Below are 18546 nucleotides of genomic sequence, written 5' to 3' on the forward strand. Positions count from 1 at the left end.
AAGCTGACTTGACCAAAAGGACTCTTAGCAGATGGAAAATGGATCCTGGCTTTCTGCTGGGATTGCCAGTGGCACAGGTGAATGCATTCACACTTAAACTAACTTTTCCTTTCTTTTGTTTATGGATTTATATCACAGGCTAACCCAGTTACTTTAAAGCCAGAAGGCTTTGTGCCCAACCTGCCACCATCTGCTGAGATAAGGGATCTGGGATAGCCAAAGGTTTTTAAAAGCCTGAAGGATAGGGACATAGAAAGGATGTCCGGCATTAAGCAAGTATTAAGCAGAAGGATTTAGGAAATTTTTCCAGAAGCATTCTTCTTAAAGATGTTTGGATTAAACTATATTTTCATTTTTAAACTTGATTGTCTTTGATTAAAACTCTTTCTGAAGTTACTTTGTGTTTTGAAATGTTTATGATGTGGGAGCATTCTCTTTGTTGTTTTTATTTAGGCCACATCATTGTCTTCTTTTTTTAAGCTTTCCCTTTCCACCTTCTTGCTTTAGAATATCAAAATAATTGCAATATAGCATACAAGGTAACTAAAAAGTCTAAATTTCAGCCCAGGAGAGAAGACTTTACAAGTTTTAGATGTAGTTCTAATAAATAAGACTAATTATCACAGAAGCGCTGGGAAAATATGCAGAAGCAGAGTGGTGAAAGGTTCCTGGCAGCTGAGAATTTAACTTGAGCTTTCTGTTTCAGATGGGTTCAAATTTAACCTCATTTGTGCCAGGTAACTTCTTGAGAACACATAAAGTACAGAAAGATGTAAATCTGCATTCATCAAGACTCACTTTTTTCTAAACTTTACCAGAGTTTATTTGACTAACTGAGATTGACCACAAAAATCTAGAAGATTTTGTTTGTTCGGGAATTTTTAAGCAAATATCTTATAAAAGCAAAAGTAGCATGACCCCTCTAATATGAATTGGGGAATAGCTAACAAATGTAGGTCTGATCTTCTATTTTTTTAAAATGAAAAGATTGAAGAGCTGTTGTTAAATCATCAGATATTAATAGAGACTAAACTGCTCTCATCCGAAACCTTTCACTCAGAGGTTTAAGGAGGATACCTTAAAGGGTGAAGGCCCTTTATTACCCCCTTCGCAAAGAAAGCCTGATATACCTGAACTAGGTGATACTTGAGGAGGCACAGAAGTCAGCTCCAAGGTTTTTCTGCCCCATTGAGGTGGTGCAGAAGGCCAAGCAGCTCAGAACAGCACCTTGCCTGCAGCTTGGATGCTTTTTAGGAAATACGAGTTTCTGTTTTGCTCCTCTGCACTAATAGCAGGTGAGACTTGAAGAGCTGATGCATGTTTAATATATAAGAGGGCAGGAAAGGAGGTTGTTAAATTTGTATATGAAAGTGTGGGGTGCCCCTGTCTCCCTCTCACAGGGTTTACACAGCTCCTGGTGAGGTATTTGCATGGGTTCTTTGCACACCTTTTTTGCCTCCAGGCGGAGGCAGGGAGGGACATGTTGAAGAGGAAGGGAAGTCAGGAGTGTTTTGCTAAAGCTCTCCCTGTTGCTTTCCCACTTCCTCCTGGTATCAGCAGCTGCGGGCGGGGGGGGGGATGCTGAAGGGGAAGCCAGACCAGCTGATAAACCCCTGCTTAGCCATTCACATGAGGGTATATAGGGTGGAAACTGAAGCAACTTCTTCCTTGAGAAAGTTTCCCTTCCCCTCTGACGTCCCAGGGTGCACTTCCCGCAGCTCGGGCTCGCTCCCTTCTCCCCTCCCCGGCGCAGCTGCAGCCATCGCCGCCCCCGCGCTCTCAGGCCTGCACCGGGCCCCATCCAGCCCCGCGTCCCCTCAGGGACAGCCTGAGCCCGGGAGGGAGGCACAGAGCCGGGGCTCGCTGAGCGGATGGTGCCGGAAGGCAGGGCACAGGCACAGCCATTCCTGAGGGGCACGGAGGAGGGCGACTGAGGGAGCAAAACTTCACCGGGACAAACCCTCCCCACCTGCCAGAGGCCCTCTCCCCACACAAACTGCTCGTGCGCAGCTCCCAGCCCTGCCCTGCTCCTCCATCCTCCCTCTCACCCCAATTTCTTCTGATTTCCTCTCATTCACAGCTTCTAGCAACTTCCCAGCCAGCCAGTGTCTGAGTGGCTAGCTTGCCTTACCGACATGGCCACCACATCCCCCTTGCCTCAGACTAGGAGGCTTTGGTTACTGCAAACTCAGCCATCGCAGCTACACTCACATCACCGGCAATTCAGCTCATTAAATCGTGTAACCAAGCTACCCCTGGTGAGCCGTGGTGGCCCTCAGTGAGACAGAGTTGTGGGGTGTGTGTGACAGTGGTGCTGTGTCACACTCTCTGAGCTCCCTCAGCCCCTGTTTCACGGGGCTGTGCCTGCATTTATGGGCTCTTCATGCTATAGTGAGTTCTTTGCCTGCATTCTTGGGGGCTCTTCATGCCATAGAGAGCTCTGTGCCTGCATTTATGGGGCTCTTCATGTCATAGAGAGCTTTGTGCCTGCATTCTTCGGGGTCCATGCCATAGAGAGCTCTGTGCCTGCATTTATGGGGCTCTTCATGCTATAGTGAGTTCTGTACCTGCATTCTTAGGGGCTCTTTGTGCCATAGAGAGCTCTGTGCCTGCATTTATGGGGCTCTTCATGCCATAGAGAGCTCTGTGCCTGCATTTATGGGGCTCTTCATGCTATAGTGAGTTCTGTGCCTGCATTCATGGGGGCTCTTCATGCCATAGCGAACTCTGTGCCTTCCAGGGGGTTTCCCTGTGGGAGGTTTAGCAAAAGCCTGGTGTTCCCATTTGGTCTGTTTTCTGCTGTGGCGCTGCTTTCAATTCCCCCTGAGCTCCTGCTGCTGAACCCAGGCAGACAGAGCACAGGAGTGCTGCTGTGAGCAGAGCCCACACTGCTTGCAGGGCAAAAAGCCTCATTCAAAAGCCACCTCACCTGAGCCCCCCGTGTGGGTGAGCTTGGCGCCCAAAGGGGCAGAGAGGAGCCTGTGACACGGCAGTGGGCACGGGGGATCAGGGACAGGCATGGAAGGCAGTGCAGGGCAGTGCAGGTGAATCCCTTGGTCGAACATGACAGCTAATGCCTGAATATGAGCTTTGTATTGAAATAAAAATTCCTTGGGATTTGAGCTCTCCTCAAGTCACAAAAAGAAGCAACTTTGGGCTTTTTTGCATCAAAGATTTTTTTTGTACAGCAAGTGCTTTGCCTCAGCTTCAGCTGTCCTGAGGAAGGACTGTGATTTATTACCGTACATAAACTCCAGAAGAAAACCAAGAACTTAACATACACTTGATTGTGATGCCCTGGAGTGCACTGGGGTTCCCTTCATGAGAGAAATGTGCCCCTCACAAGGCACAGTCAGGGCAAGGACACTGGCAGTGTCCTTTCTTGAATTTGTCAATCCTGCCTGTCTCTAGTATAGAGAAAGATAAATAGTGGAAACAGATTTCTGCACTCTCTGTTCAGGCAAGTATAAATATATTAATAATAGGGAATGGTTATAAGATTATAAATATTGAATAGTAAGAATTTAAAAGAGCCTCAGCACTGAGATGAGAAACTTCCAGGGAATTCTGCATGTCAGTATTCCCCAAACAGCATCTAGAAAGCCAGATTGTTCTCATAAGCATGACACTGCATGTAGACACAAGAAAATGCTATTAATTTGCTTATGACCAAACTTCTGTCAGAAATACTAAAACTGCCTTCAATTGAGAAAGCGATGGAAATGCAGCAACACATTTTTGAGGAAGTCTAGCTCTGTCTGCAGACACAAAGATAACACAAACTTACCCTACCAAAAATGTTGGTTCTCATAGCACGCTGCAGCAAATGCAAGCAGAAGCTCCTGCCAGTATTCAGGAATTCAGGTTTATTCTGAAAATCAGGTAATTTCCAAAATGATGCTGTAAGAGGATCACTGCCATGGCAAGATGACACTTCACCCCAGAACTCTGACACTGGGGAGTGGCACAGCATTGTGAAGCAGGACTGCTGACTCTTTGCCTTGGCCCCTGATGAGGTTCATGTACTCAAAATGTTACCCCAGAAGCAGCACAAAACCAGGTAGTTTGAAGCTTTCAGTACAAGTATGTACAAAAATTATTGATAAATATGTTATTTCTTCTGTGCCAAGTCTGTCCCCCGTCATCAAAAACTGGGAAATAAAATCTCCAACAAACTTGTTAGTTAAGCAAAACAGCATTACTTTATTAGTAACACTTGATGCATGGGGAATTATCCTTAAAACGTATGTGTTGGATTACATAACAGACCAGATTATATTTGTTAAACTAATACACATTCATCACATTTCCTGAATACATGTATATGTAGTAATTATTACAATTCAATGTTTTGATATGGTTGTGGATCTTGTGAGAAACTTTTCTCCTTGAGACTGTCAGGTCATAACATACTTCTCTTATCATTCTTAGCTCTGACACACAATCCTTGTTCTCAAAACTAAGATATCAGCTAGTACATATTAATCACTGATAGAAGTAAACAAGGAAGCATTAGCTGGCACAAGACTTATTAGTCACAGATGTAGGGAGTTAACACAAAGCCAAATTAATCTGTGGTATTTGCACTAAGCACTGTATGGTACAAAACTAAGCATTCACCATGAATATGGGGACCATACACTAATGTGCTAAAGTTAAAAGAATTTTCCAACTTCTTCCCTGACTGCTGCATAGACTGCTTTTTACAGAAATATAACCTGTTCAGTAACAACTAGGAGGCAAAAGCCCTGTGAGCAAGAGGAGGAGAAGGCAGGAAGCAAAGTTTCAGTGAAAAACCCTGCTAATGTTGACTTTCTCTTGCTCTGTGCTCCACATATTTGCATGTGTTGTATATTACAGAGCAACACTATTCTGACTTAGGAAAGAGTTTTTCAAACTGCTTTAATGATATTAATGCAGCTGTCCACATACTGTCCGCCAGTCCTGCTCACACTATATACACTATAGGTTTAAAGATTAGCTGCCCCGACCAGTCATCTTTGCCTTTTTCTTCTCCCACCCGCCCCCACAATTAACTCTGTTACACAGTCTCTCCTTATTTGGAATCATATAATACATTTACAGTTGGTGAAATGAAGCAGGCTAAAAACAATGTCAAAAGATAAAGAAATTTTTTTGTATTGTCTCCCTTCAGTTTACAGCAACTTGAACAATTGACACAGCTGTGGAGGTAACAAAATCCTATTATATTCTTTGTGACCATTGAATTGGAAAGCAAGAGGCATGCAGATGGAAGTGCCTGACTTTTCAAACCATTTTGGAGCAAAGAACATCAGTAGATTAAAGAAATACATCTTAAAAATTATGAACTAACATTTACAGCAGTGTCTCACAGAATCATTAGGGCTGGAAGGGAACTCTGTAGATTCCAGTCCAACCCTCCTGATGAGGTTACACAGGAACATGTCCAGGTGGGTTTTGAGAATCTCCAGAGAGGGAGACTCCATGACTGCCCTGGGTAGGTGTTCCAGTGAGCTGCCACCCTCAACTGAAAGAAGCTCCTACTCACATTGAGGTGGAACTTCTTGTGTTTTAGTTTATGGACACTGCTCCTTGTCCTGTCTGTGGGTACTGCTGAAAAAAAACTAACTCTATCCTCTGGGCACCCACCTCTGAGATATTTTTATTCATTAATAAGATCCCCTCTTAATCTTTTCTTCTCCAGACTGAACATACCCAGCTCCCACAGTCTCTTCTCACAAGTGGTGAGAATGCTCCACATCCTAAATCATCTTTCTGATCTTTGCTGAAGCCTCTCCAGTATTTTGTTTTATTTTGTGTACTGAATAGCCCAGAAATGGATGCAGCATTCCAGATGTGGCCTCAGCAGAGCCAAGTAGAGGGGTAGGGTTGCTGGCTACACTCTTCCTGAATGGCCAAGGTTCTGATACTTTTTCTTCCCTTTCTTTTTTCTTAATTTTTGACAAACTTAATTCCTACGTAGCCACTTTTCCCAAAGTTACATGGAAACATCCGAATAAATGTTCTGATTAAAAAAAAATAAAGTTGCAGTCATAACATTTCCACAAAAGAGCAGTAAGACACCGCTGGTGTGCTGGAATTTAGATGCTAGGTTTGATCTATACAGAGAATGTGATGGCTTGTGTATACTTGAGAAAGCATTGGCATTATTAGCATTCTTGTTTTCCTTGAATATGAACTAGTGATTTTGTTGTTGCTGCTGCTGTTGTTTTTGTGAAAAGTGAAAAAGGCAAAATAACTTTTCACTGCTTTCAGGTCCTGTTACTTAAAATACTAATTTATTCAGATTCTTTCTTCACCTAAAAATAGCTAATTTCCCTATATCATTCACAAATAACCTTCACTGAAATAAGTGGGAAAAAACCAGAGATTTCAGGAAGCTGTTGCACCTGCAATGTAAAATGAGGCACATGGTGGATATTGCAGATAGGCAGGTTTCACAGAAATTCACAGCATAAACTTATTTTCATTGTGTTTGTTGCAATTTACATTCTCATGAGCATTCTTTCAGTTAGGGATATATCTATTTTTGTGTATTGGATGAAAGAGAAGACAACAGGAACTGTCTAGCATTCAGAGCTGTGAAGATAAGGTGGTTCTTTGATCATTGCATGATTTGTCTAGAGCTGATACTGTGAGCAAACCCTTGCAGTGGTGTTTACCCGCATAAAATGACTTTATTGCTACAGTTACCATCTTAAAACAATTGTGAAGGCTGCCAGATACACCAGCAAGTCACAAATTCTAATACTTAGCCGTAGTTTTAATAATAAATGCATTATCATCTGTGATAATTGTTTATATTCAGAAATGAATACTATTTTGTAAATAAAATGCAGTGTTTGGCTGAATGAATAGCATAAAGAACGATGTTTCTCCCACTACAAAAAACTATTATGTTATATTAGAAAAACATCAGTAGTCATTGGCATGCAGCAGTGTTTCTAACTCAAGCTCCATCCAGCACCCTAATAAAACTTCTGAAGTAGCTAAGCTACAAGTTTTTGTAAAATTAAGCTAGAAATATCAAGCACTTTCAATGCTTTACTTTAACACTTCAAAATATTTAAAAAAATACTAAGAAGCTTGTGCAGAAGGAGAGTAGTAGATGATGAGGAAGATTCAGTTAACTTCTAATTAAACTCAAAGACATACAGCTTTTCTTCTGCAGTTTCCTCCCCATGCACTGCTCCAGCAAATTCACTGAGTTGTATTTTGTAAGAGGTTCAGTCTTTGTGGTTTTGATTTACCTTCAGCACAAGCACACATTTAGAATTTCTTGTGAAGCTTATTTACTCAGTATTGACTTTTCTATCCTATATCATCCTTCAAACTCAAACACACAGGAGGGAGGACAGAAGAAATGTATGATCACAGTTTTGTTTTATTTTTAATATCTCCACATAACAGAAGTTTTTAAAAACTGGCCAGCAGAATCTCAAGATCCGACTGGTGAATGTGAGGCAGCGAAGGAACATGCTAGCTGACGTGTGTGCAGGGTTATCAGTGGTAGCAGGGCACTGGACCTGTGGCCAGTCCACCCTATATGCCTGTAATTGCCTCACACATTTGTTTACCAGCTATTCTGTAAAGGCTCAGGCTTGTGTGCACCAAGTATGCTTCACAGTGCTATGCAATAGGGGGTAAATGCAATACTTTTGGATATCACATGGTGCTTACTGCTGATGGAAGCAGCCAACCAGTCTGAACACACTTTAGTTCCCTTTTCTTCCAGCACTTCTTGCCTAATATCCTGTGGAGAGCAGTTACTGTTCATGATAATGAAACCCACAAGGGTATCTTGCGAGAAGCAAGAACTCCTCTGTGAGAAGCAGAACTCCTCTTTAGCAAATAGACCAGGCTGTTAAGTTGTAACACCCGAGGATTGTCGCATTGAGAGAGCCAGTTTTACTGCTTGTTTCAAAATACTGGACAGCTTTGGGATATCCAGGTAAACTGTTGCACGTGTTCATCTTAAAAATAAGCATGGAAAGTTCCAGAAGAAATAGAATCAGTACAAGGTACTGAATATAGCTTAATTAGCTAGTTGTAGGTTTTACTGCATTTAGGAGTTGAAAAGATGCTAAGTTGACAAAATGGAGTTTTCTCTCTCAGAGTTTTGTAGTTAGTTCTCCAGAATTTTACTAAAAGTAGTCCTAATTTAAGTAGCCTTTGCATTTTGAATGATAGCAGAAGTGGTATCACACAAAGGCAATTGTTTTTTAGTTATTCCCTTTGTTTTGTTTGTTGTTTGTTGAATTATGGGTAGGGTGTAAAATACTGTAATCTGGATTGAGATGTCAGTGTATGCATTTTGTTAGTAGTTCATCATGGAAAGTATTTTCCTTTCCAGGTATGAGTCAAAATGCTACTCAATGTCTTTAAATTAAATAAAATTTCCTTTAAAATCATATGGGATCCTGAAATTCTCAAAATAATGGTAGGAAATTTGCAGTGACAGGAATTCAAATTTTGCTTCCTTGAGACTTGGAGCATTCACTTTAGTGGGATAACCAGACAAGTAAGACATTCATAAGACAGTTACTGTATACACTATACATATATAGGGTTCTGAGAGAAAAGGAATCTGTTTCATTTCTGGGCAGATCATGAGAAAATTTACATTAATCCAAAATAAATAATTGATACAGGGTATTAGAAGGCACACGAGAAAAATAATTTTTCAAAGAAAATTATTGAGTATAATGAAATTTTGTTTTTATGTAAAAAGCATGTTACAAAAATGCAATCATTTTACAGAAAGGGATATGAAGTATTCTGTTTATATCAGATACAAATTCTTGATGGAAAAATTGAAGCCACCAGGCTTCTGTTGTTGAAAACCAAGTTGCCAGTGGTTGATAGTTCTTATTTTCACTTAAACAGGTACCAAAAAAAAGCCATGTAGAGAGAAACTTTGTCATGAGCCTGTTAGGACCTAGAATGAAGAGATGATCGTGCCTCCATTGATACTTTGACTTCATGCATTGTCTTTGACAGAAGCAGTTTGGGAGCAAGATGGGATGTAATCTGGCTGTTCTGGTCAAGCCCTATGCCCTCCCTCATCCTGGCCTCAAACTCATCTGGAACTGGCCTTTTATTTTTCTGCAGTATGAATAGATAGTCTTATGATTCAAGAGAAGGGAGAAAAAGTGGCAAAAGAGAGATAAGAAAGGTGTAGAGGAATGCACAATTTAAAAGATACAGACTACACAGTGACCAGGCTGGAATATTGCCTTGTCGAATTTTGACAACCATATGTCCTCATGTGTGTGCTGGCTTTTTCCTGCTGGTGTTAGAGGGATATTTGAAATGATGCTCTTACCATAACTCAGGGGCTGTCAGCCTCTCACTGGGGAATCCCTTAGATTTCTCTCCATCTTCTCCATCCTAGAGGACACCCCAGACAGAAGAATAGCCTGTCTCCTCATCTTAAGTATTGTCTGATGAGGACTCATTTCTCTTTCATACCAACCATTCTATTAGCAAGTCTTTTATAAGCAAACTGTGTCTCTTTGTCTTCTTTTCATGCTTCTGCTACACACATTTGTAGGTGCGGAGCATTGCAACTTCTCAACTTCACTTTCCAAATGCTGCACTTACTCTTAGAGGGACTCTTGAACTAGTAATTACAGATAGACTCGAGGGGAAGAAAAGCAGTTTGGAAATCTCTTCTGGAAACAACAAATTTGCATAATGATAATTCTGAGGTGACTGGAAAAGAAAGTAGTCAAGCAATAATTTATCACAATTTCAGAATGGCACTGCCACATAAACAAAAAGCTAGACTGCCTCAAATCGACCAATTTCAGTAGAAGTTGTATCAGACTTATATCAAGTTGCAAAATAATTTTCACATCTGTATTTTTCTATAGTTTCTATAGTTCTCTGTGTAATTTCTTGCCATTTTTGTCCATTTTCTTATTCCTTATATCCTGCACATAGGTTGGAGCTCAATTCCCTTAGTGGTTATTAACTTTGCTGGTTATTTCACTATCAAAGAATTCATAATTAAGCATAGTTTTCTTCTTAAAGGGATAATTTTATAACCTTTATTACTCTCTAACAAACTCACCAAGACCTAATTTTAAGTTTTAAAGGGTATATTTAGACCCCATCAATTTGGAATCGAAGTGTAAAAGTTACAGTTGAGAAAATATGGGAATTTTATCCTTTATAAATCAAATCTGCATGTATTTTGAATGAATTCTTTGTACAGTCAGAAGTTGCATATTTTTCATTTTCCTAATTAATGATTGTATGCACACACATCTGCTATTCTGTTCACTGATCCAGTGTTGCTTTTTAAAGGAACTTGGCCTCAAGGGGAAGTTGAACTGAAATAATATTTTGGCTTCACCAAGACAGGAAAGTAAATAATAAAATTATATATATGCCAAAGCAAAAGAGAAAACCAACTTTTTTTTTTCAGGCTTCCAATTGAGACTGGAATATCCATACTAAACTCAGGAAGAATACAGCTGAATTTTTATGTACTTTTATGTTCTCATTACAGTGTACTTCTGTACAGAAATGTGCAGCCATATTGTAAATTATGGAGAATTGCATTTGTTAACACTGAGGTGTAACTAAGGTGTAGTGTAACAATTCTGTACAAGTTTAACTTGGTACCTCTGTGAGTCTCTACTGAAGGCAGTGGGAGACTCTGACAGCTCTGTGTATAAAAATGTATCTATGGCATGAGAGCTAACACGTAGGTATTGATCCAGATTTGAGCAAACATATCTGAATAATGCAACCATCTTCTAATAAAGGAAATCTTGCTGTGCTCCTTATGTGTTGCTTGCAGTTCAGATCAAAAGTTGAAAAGCCAAAATATTTTGCACAGAGTTTCCAATAGAGATCAAAGTTCAGAAAATAATCCAAGTAGCTTTTGCATGAGAGTCCTCTTTTGCACAGACTCTTTGCACTTTAGAGGGGAAGGGTAGAGGGAACTTAATCTCTCTTCAGAATCTTTTCAAGTTCCCATTTCATGATTTACAACCTACTGTATGTGATAATGATGTAGGTAACTGTTGTCACTGCTGGCAGGGGAAGCACAGAAATTGTGGTGATTACTCTGTGATCAGGGCCACAAACAAAAAATTTTCTTTTTTCCCCAGTTCCCCTCTGCCTGACCAGTCAGGCTCTGCATTAAAATCTGCATGGCTTGTAACACAACTTTTGATGGCAGAAGCTGGTGATGTACATTAAAGAGAAGCAGAAAGATTTCACCAAGTTTTTCACTGTTTTGATTCTTGCTATATCCTTTACCAAGTAAATGAAAGAGGCTTTATTGTTAATTGTAAACTCTTCCCCATGTCCAGGAACCTTTTCCTCTTGCTGAGCCTGCAAATATGCATGACTAGGGCAAGGTTTGTTCACAGTGTTGGAAAGAAATTTATTTCTAAAAATTCACTGACACTCCTAGCATGGCAGGAATGAATGGTTCAGTGCATTTGAAAGCATGTGTGAATGTAATTCTTGTAATTAATGTAATCTTGCTATTGCAATTTTCTTATATTTCAAATAGAAGAAGTAGAAGAGAAATTAGTTTATTGTTATGGCTTTCAAAAGAAATGATTAGCTGAGCTGGCCAAGCAGGTGATCAAATCCTAACTTAGAAGGTGTGAAGACTTCAGACATAAGCTATAATTACAGTATCTCTGGTGGTCTAGATTTTCTTACAGACCTTAGGAAAAAAAATCATTAATTAGTACAAAGTCAAAAGAAATCAGAGACAAAAGGCTTTATTATTCTCTCTGGCACTGAATTGTCTAACCTGGGTAAAATCAGGGCCTTGTGAGGTATTGTGGGACAAATCTTGAATGATCAGTGACGCATATACATACCTCTGCAATGTAATTGTGTGTGTGTGTGTGTGTGTGAGTGTGTATGCATCAAACAGCAGTATATGGCTTAACCCTGATAATCTCCATAGTAAATGTGTACTTCCTCCCTTCTTTATATGTACAAAAATACCCAACAATGTGGTTGCTGGGTATAGGTTTCATTATGTCTATCTTGTTTTGGCTGCATTTAATGTAAGTAATTTGTGGCTCAACACAATCAGTTTGGAAAGATTTAACTTCTTGGCAATGCCAAAAGACTGGGATAGTTACCTTTAAGTTGCAAAGTCTCTGTCTCTCTCTATATATATAACTACTCCAACTTAACAGGCTATTTATGTAATGAGATACAATCGAACGGAAGGCAAAAGGAGCAAAAGCCCAATTAAGGGGCTTTTATTATTGAAGTAAAAAAAAAAAACACTGAGCACTTGCTGAACCATATTAAGACACAGTTCATTCTTAAGCCTCTAATTTTTTTTTCCAACACTTATTTATTATGTTTTGTAGCAATAGTTCTTTGTTTACAGACAGATGATTCAGAACCCTACCTAGTTTGTACCATAAGCTTTAGATTTTAACTCACACAGGAAATCCAGGTCCTACTTGTGAATTGTATGTATCAATGTATCTGCCATAGCTGCACCCTTGCTGCCACTGTAAAATGGGAAGAAGGCTCCTGGAGCCCAAAGGTGGCCCCTGCCCAGTGCAGTGGGACCAGCTCACTGCCTTTTGCTCCCATCCTGCACTGTGATGTGTTTTATTTTTCCTGAATTCAAATGTATTGAACTCTTGGGTTCTGTTCATAGTTAAGACGGGTCCTGAAACTTATGAATTGGGGGGACGAATTAAAACATCTATTTTTGAATGAAGCTGGATTTTATTCTCTTGTAACTACTTAAATTCCTTTTTTTAATAAGAAATTTAGTACCTTTGACAATATCTGACTTTGACAATAAATTCTCATTTATTTTAATTTTACTTCACATATTTTCATTTACTGCCCACACATGCACAATTTTATTCAGATATTCAAAATGGAAAAGAGAAATAAGGACAAAGTGAGAGTGCAGGGAGCAGAAAGTAAAAAAGTTGCTGAGAAAGGAAAGAAAAATTGACACACACATACATCAACCAGAAGAATTTGTTTTCACAAAGGAGCTTGCAGTTCTCCAAAGAGTTAGCAGGAATAACATGAATCTGGTAGATTCCTCTAAGTTCCAGTAGAGGAACTTCTTATCACAGGAAAATAATACTTTTAGGTAGGTTGATTTTAAAATCATATGTAATTTCTTACATTTATTATGTGTTCAGTTCACAATTCCAAAAGTAAACAGAAGTTATAATATGCCCATAAGGACCTGCAGTACCTGAAAGGCAACACCTGAATGAAAATTTCAAAATATCGTATAAATGCTGCAAGGATACAACAAAACGCTCAGCTTCTCTTAACTCTACAGGAAGATGAGCTACAGCAGCTCCTCAGCCAATCAGCAGTAGTAAAGCCTCAGACCAGGAAACTCTTTAAAGTACAGTATTTGTGAACATTGCAAGAGTACTTTCCCATTTCTGCCCTTTGTTTTTCTCTTCTTTATGTTTGTAGAATCAGAAGCCACGGGTGAAGTTCCTCATGGAGAAATTTGAGAGATATAACAGAGGCACAGAGGATCCTTCAAACAGTCGACCCCTCAAAATCCCAAGACAAGATGCCCCTAAAGGATTACAGACAAGGAAAGCAGCACTTGAGAAATTTACAAATAAAGGATGTACTGCGTTTTGTCCAGGACCCAGTGCTCTTCACAAACCTGCTCAGCCTAAGCCTCCTCTGGCAGTCAAGCCTTCAAGTGATGATAAACCAGAGAAAGATCCAAACCCACCACATTTAAACCCAGTGGCACAAAGGTTTGGTGTTCAGCTTCAGCCCACTAACAGAGGAAATGATGAAAAAGCTGGATGCAGTAAACTCTCTATCAAAACCAGTGACCCGTCAAAAGAGGACCCAAAGCCTTTGAACCCAAAACCTGCATGGAACAAGAACCTTGCTCCTCCTGACAAAGAAAAAAATCCTCTAGGATCAAAGCCTAATTTAAATTTTGCATCACAGGAGAATGAGGCAAAACTGGAATTCTCAAAAGTAGCTGCAGTTAAGGAAAAATTAAGGTCTGCAACACAAGAAAATGAGCCCAAGCCTCCTGTTTCTAAACCACCTCTTGCACAGAAACCTTCTCTAAACAATGAGGTAGCTCAGAAGGAAGACACTTCTAATAAAAGTGATTCTCTGCAAAGACAGTCTGGACCTAGAACAAATATACATGCAGGCCAAGAAGCAAAGGAAATGGGTGAAAATAATAACTCTGCTGCAGAAGCTCCAGGCAGTACTTTTCCTAAAATAGCTCTGAAGCCTACTGGCCTCAGGTCCAGCTTATCAAAAGGAACCCCCAAAACTGTGGCAGAAAACACTGAAGAAAAGGGAATGAGTGCTGCCAAGAACATCTTCCTCAAGAAAATCTCCGAGGAAGAATCAGGTTCTTCTTCTCATAAATTCCATAAGATGAATACGGCGCTTGCTGCAGGAAGACCATCAGGTGAATCACAAGAGGATGAGAACAGGAGTTCTAGAATGCCCAAGCGGAAAATCCTGCCTTCAGTGGCCAATCTGGGCCAGCCCCCCAAAAAGCCCAGCAGACCCTCCTCTGTGAATCTAGAAAAGTTCCTGAAGATGCATCAAAAATTCAGTAAGTCCACTCTTTTCTTGCTTCCTTGGGTATTAGCTTTTTGATTCATTTAGAACCAGGTTAATTTCAGATGGAATCTCCTCTTCTCTTCAGAAATAACTTGTGCATCAGAAAACCCTTTAAAGCTGTAACTTGGTCTTCTGTCTCTTCTGTACAGAAATTAAAATTATATTCTCTGTATTTCAGTGGTAAAGTTCAGAAAGAATGTTTACTGTATTGGGTTCACCTGTTTCTTAAAACTACTCAGATGCAGCTATAACTTGTGTCAGGGAGTATTTTCTCATTTTCATTATCTTTTTAAAACTGAGCATGAGAAATATTTAGCCTGTGCATTTTAAATTAGCACTGTGGGCAGAGCTGTAAGAATATCAGAATTTTTGTTAGAAGGAGGGTGCCCAGTTGTCACTAAGCAGGGGTAAGAGCAGCTACCACCCTGACAGTCATGGGAACATGAGCTAAGGATGGAGCTGCCCAGCATGGTGGCCCAGGTGGTTTCCAATTATGTTGCAAAACTCATACACAACTAAGTAGAAATTAAGGATCAGACATGATCTTTTCTATCTCACAGTGATAGGGGCAGGTCAAGAGTGAAAAATTTAGAAACCACATCCGTGAGAAGCTGTCCATAGTGTCCCTGAACTTCAGTCTTCACTCAGAGAGCAAGCATGTAGACCTTGATATTCTGTTTGGCTTTAATTAATGCAGCCCATTTCATTGTGGCCAGAAGTCTACACAGAACAGTTCTGGTGGATAGGCAAGTTGTTCTAGAGTGAATCCTGAACAAACTCCTTTTCAGCTCAACAGTCATTCATTGTTAATGGGTTTCTTGAAACATAAAAAAACTGAACTGTGTTTTTTTTCTTAACTGTCATTTCAAGAATCAAAATCATGCCAGGAAGACACCACCCCTCACAGCACAAATTCTTCCTGTTCATTACTGTGTCCTGGTGAACAGACGCTTTCCCTAGTTGCTTAATTTGCTGCTGTGATTCAGGTGCTGAAAACAAAGAAGCCTAAGCAAATGAAAATAATTTTTCCATTCAACAAAGCTTTCTGAGATCTGACCTTTGGAGCTTTTGGTCTGTAATAGGGCAAAAGTTAGGCTTTGCATTGTTCTTTGAGGGGAGAAAACCTCCACACCTAGTGGTTTTCACACTTGTGTTAGGGGAATGTGCCTGCACTATAGAAAACCTTGTGTCGCCTGACTTAAAACATGAGTTTGAATCCTGCTTTCTTAGAAGTATCAATTCACCCCTTTTTCTTTGGTTGTTATCCTTCCTCATGAAACCCGTTTTACTGGTTTTTGAAAATAAGTATTCACTGGGCATGAAACTACATTAAACGTTCGAGGCTGAAGGACTTAGCTTTGACAGAACAGTCTTAATTAAAGTGGGGGAAGGATTTTAATCATCCACCATGCATGCATGAATACTAAGGGATGTTAGTTTGATGTTCGCCTTGCTGTGGATTAGAAATTTTCATCTAGTCCTGAAAAACTTTTCATGATAAAACTTCTGTAGATACAAATGTCTTTTTCAAGAAAGTCTCACTATTGACATGCTACTATTTTCCAGTGAAGGCAGGCTTTACAAAATTCCTGTCTGGGCCTGCAAATACATGGCAGAATAGTAAATTCCTGTGTTATGTCCCATTGCAGCAATTTTCCATGACGGATCATATTTACCTCAGCTAAGAATTAATGAGGTGCATGTGCCTTCTGTGCTCAGAAAACAATAACAACTACATTGTTTTACAATAAACACCCAAGGTCTTAGAAAAAAGAAGAGAAACAGTCATTTTGCTGACAGCTTTCCATGTGAGGCCACAACTGTAATGTTGCTTACGAGAACCCCACTCAGCGCAGTGGCATCATACAGGTACAGGTGGCCAACACACAAAGCCAGCCAGAGGCTGAGCCCCCAGTGCTCTTCACACCTCTGCACAATTCCTGAGCAACAAACACCGGGGCTTCAGTTTTATTCAGTGAATAAAAAGTGGGCACATGCTGTCAGTCTGCTTCAGTCAGGGAGAAAATTCCTCAGAATTTTTAAGAGCCTCCACAACAAAGAATATTAAGGCTGTGGAGGAAACCCTAACACTCTGGATTTTTTGAAGTATTACCTTAAAAGGTCAAGAATCTGTCACATAATTCTGCTAAAACATGTGGACAAAACTGTAAATTAAACTGCCAGTATGGTTAAGAGCATTGAAAAAAATTAATCACTGCAATTTCAAAATTAATTCGACTATACTTAGAGAAATAGGAGTGAGACCACTATATCTGAGTTAGTTAGTTAGTTAGTTAGTTAGTTAGTCAGTTAGTTAGTAAGTCAATCTGCCTAAGAAAACAGGTAAACCAACATTGAGTGTTTCCTTGAGGGTAATTGCTCAGAGTGCGACTTGCTGCAGTTGTGTAAAAGGAAGGAAAAGTACACAAAACCCACTGCAAATTAATATTTAAACTCATTATGCTTGATCATTGCCTTAGCTACAACATTCTGCAACATTTTCCAAATGTCTTAGAGTATATTTTTATTTTTAAAAGAATAAATTTTATCCATTTAACATCAGGAGACATGTCTCCATTGTGAATTGTCCAAGCTTTTGCAACTGGCAGATCTTCTCCTAAGTATCTACATTTTTGTTTGTTATGGCTTATGTGCCACAATTGTTCTCTTCAAGATTATCTGATTCTCGAAAATTAACAGTAAGATGTGGGTTGTTTTTATCACAGGATGGAGGCACAGAAAACTATTTTTCTCATGTTTGCACTTGTTATAATCTGCACATGAATTCTGCAGTTGTTTCTGCAGCTGACTGCCCTAAATCCCATGGAGTCAGCTAAAACCGCTCCTGAATGGAGAAACTAAGATGCAGAATTTAGGACTCAGAAGAGAAGCCATGCAAGTGCACCTGTTAATTTTGATCAGAGATTTGACATGTAGTTTGAACAGCTTTGAGGCCCCTTCTGTTTTGAATCAAAGTATATGCATAACACATTCAGTCAATAGGTCTAGACCTCTGCAAAGGACTGAATTAAGCACATGAGGTATCATGCTCTACTTGAAACCATTGCCCACCTTCCAGCAGGGTCAGTGCTGGATGGATTTAACATAGTGCCTTGAGGATTGCACTATGTATGAGAGCAGCCTTTGAGATAAAGTGCTAAGAGGAGTAGTTAGAAGGGAAAATTCATAAGGATGCCGAAAAACAACAGCCATGAGTTTCTCATGGAAGGTGACAGAAAGGAAGCTGCTGGAAACAAAAAAGTAGAACTGATGGAACTGAGTAATTACTTCTGCTTAGTAAAACTCCCTAAACTTAATTTCTGAAATCTTGTTCTTTTGTTCACCCATTTTGATTCACAAGAAGAAACACCTATTTATGCACCTTCATCATGTGATTGCATTATATGGGTCACAATACAAAAGCATCTCTGCTGTACCAACACCTCAAGTGCTCTGAAATCTGTCCATATTCCAGAAAAGAATGTGAACACAGAGCTTATAACTAAATTTAATTTATAGATTGAAAAAGTTATAAGAACTTGCTGAAATTTTCCCATTCTTTAAGTTGACACATATTTTGCTTAAAGCCTACTTTACAACTTTTTTTAGCAAGAGAGTGCATCTAGCTTATCACACTGTTTTATAGACAGCTTTATGGTCAAGTTGGAAAATATCTTGTTTTCCCTGATACACAGAAGCACTGTGGTGATGGAGTTCTGGACATGTTGCTGATACCATTACTGAAGAATACATCTTGAACCCAAAAGTTGTCTAGCTCCAAAAAAATATAAAGCTTTGTAGTCTCTTTACTTGTAATTACAGGAATGATTAGCACATACTTCTCGTATTTGAAGTTTGTTGTGTACTGAAATTTCTCTCTGAGCTGAAAGTTCTAATTTCTCTGTACTCTTTAAATATTTCCTTATCAGCTTCCAGAGATAAAACCTATGC

The 18546-nt window shown here is 39.6% G+C and overlaps 1 protein-coding gene across 1 annotated transcript in view; it reads left to right on the top strand.

Moving 5' to 3' along the window:
- The first annotated feature begins 2135 nt into the window (after nucleotides 1–2135).
- FYB1 (FYN binding protein 1) overlaps nucleotides 2136–18546 on the top strand; it is a 48130-nt gene continuing 31719 nt past the window's right edge. The window contains exons 1-2 of the mRNA XM_054283252.1: nucleotides 2136–2258; nucleotides 13456–14587. Coding sequence (XP_054139227.1) covers nucleotides 2136–2258; nucleotides 13456–14587 — 1255 coding nt within the window. The remainder of the gene's footprint in view (nucleotides 2259–13455; nucleotides 14588–18546) is intronic.

This window comes from Melozone crissalis, unplaced genomic scaffold (assembly GCF_028551555.1).
Source record: "Melozone crissalis strain CALT ecotype California unplaced genomic scaffold, PUWL_Pcris_2 ptg000036l_1, whole genome shotgun sequence".
Lineage (NCBI taxonomy): Eukaryota > Metazoa > Chordata > Aves > Passeriformes > Passerellidae > Melozone > Melozone crissalis.